Here is a 1,133-nt window from a genome sequence, read left to right on the forward strand (position 1 = left end):
CATGGCTATTTATTATAATACATCTTAAAAATGATGACGGAAGCACTTTTGTTGGAGGACGCCAATTAGGGATGAACAAGTCGAGTGCAAAATTAATGTCATCTTACAACAACTCGTTAGACAAACAAGGGGTGACAAATTATTTGGCAGCCCTAGTCGTCAAAGAAAGAAATGGGGTCTTCAACTCACTGGATATCGTGTATCCTTCCGTCGCTTTTTACCCGAAATTCCGCCTTGTCCAGACTAGCAACAGTATAGAAATGGCGAGATTTCGGGTAAAAAGAGGGACGGCGACGAAGGAGGGAAAGTTGCCTAGTTCCTAGCGTCGATTAGTCCAGCGCGCGTTACTTGAACTCTACTGTACTGTACTGTATACACACGTTTTTCTTCATACTGTACCTCAAGGGTGCTCTAGTCTGAAGACTATAAAGTTGGAGGGATAGTCTGTGAAAGGATTGATTCTAGTCAGAAGACAAAAATAGAGTCATGAACTGAAATAAAATATCGGTACTGTACCGTACATATTGTACAGTATGGTGGTCAGGGACGAAAAGAAAGAAAGAAAGATGGATATGCCAGCGCAACCTTTCTGCTTTTCTTCCTAGATGCGTGTAACGGACAGACAACTTCCCAGAAGCGCTACACTACTGATCTAGAGAATGGAATCCATCCCTGATATACTGAGCGTGATCCTTTTCGTTTTAGATAAATCAACGCTAATGTTTTGCGACATTTTGTGAACGAAATTCATCAAAATTGTTATGTGTGGAAAGAAGAAGCTCTCATAAACATGCCTGTATAATTTATTTTTGTGAAATAAATGATTTCAATTCGTTTTTTCACGATTTATGGTGTACCGTTATTCTTGTAAAAATCGCCATTGTACAGTACTGTATTGTATTGTAACTGTAGCATTTCTAGCAGTCTATCCAACAATACAGTACGCATACTCGTACTTCAAATCAAGGGGGGAATTGCATAATATCCAAAGGTATTTCCTTCATTTTCCCTTAAATTATTCAATAAATTCAATCAAAACTTCAATAATGAATTGATTAATCGAGCACTTGCAAGGCAGTGGATGCAAATAATATGCAAGGCTTGTATAGAACATCCAATATTCTCCATCCAAG

The 1,133-nt window shown here is 38.5% G+C and overlaps 1 protein-coding gene across 1 annotated transcript in view; it reads left to right on the plus strand.

The window, feature by feature from the left end:
- TRIADDRAFT_58760 (uncharacterized protein) overlaps window positions 1-247 on the plus strand; it is a gene marked incomplete at both ends in the record, with an annotated part of 2,473 nt that extends 2,226 nt beyond the window's left edge. The window contains one exon of the mRNA XM_002114644.1: window positions 121-247. Coding sequence (XP_002114680.1) covers window positions 121-247 — 127 coding nt within the window. The remainder of the gene's footprint in view (window positions 1-120) is intronic.
- Between the last annotated feature and the right edge of the window lie 886 nt (window positions 248-1,133).

The sequence above is a fragment of the Trichoplax adhaerens genome, genomic scaffold (genome assembly GCF_000150275.1).
Source record: "Trichoplax adhaerens TRIADscaffold_8 genomic scaffold, whole genome shotgun sequence".
Classification (NCBI taxonomy): domain Eukaryota; kingdom Metazoa; phylum Placozoa; class Uniplacotomia; order Trichoplacea; family Trichoplacidae; genus Trichoplax; species Trichoplax adhaerens.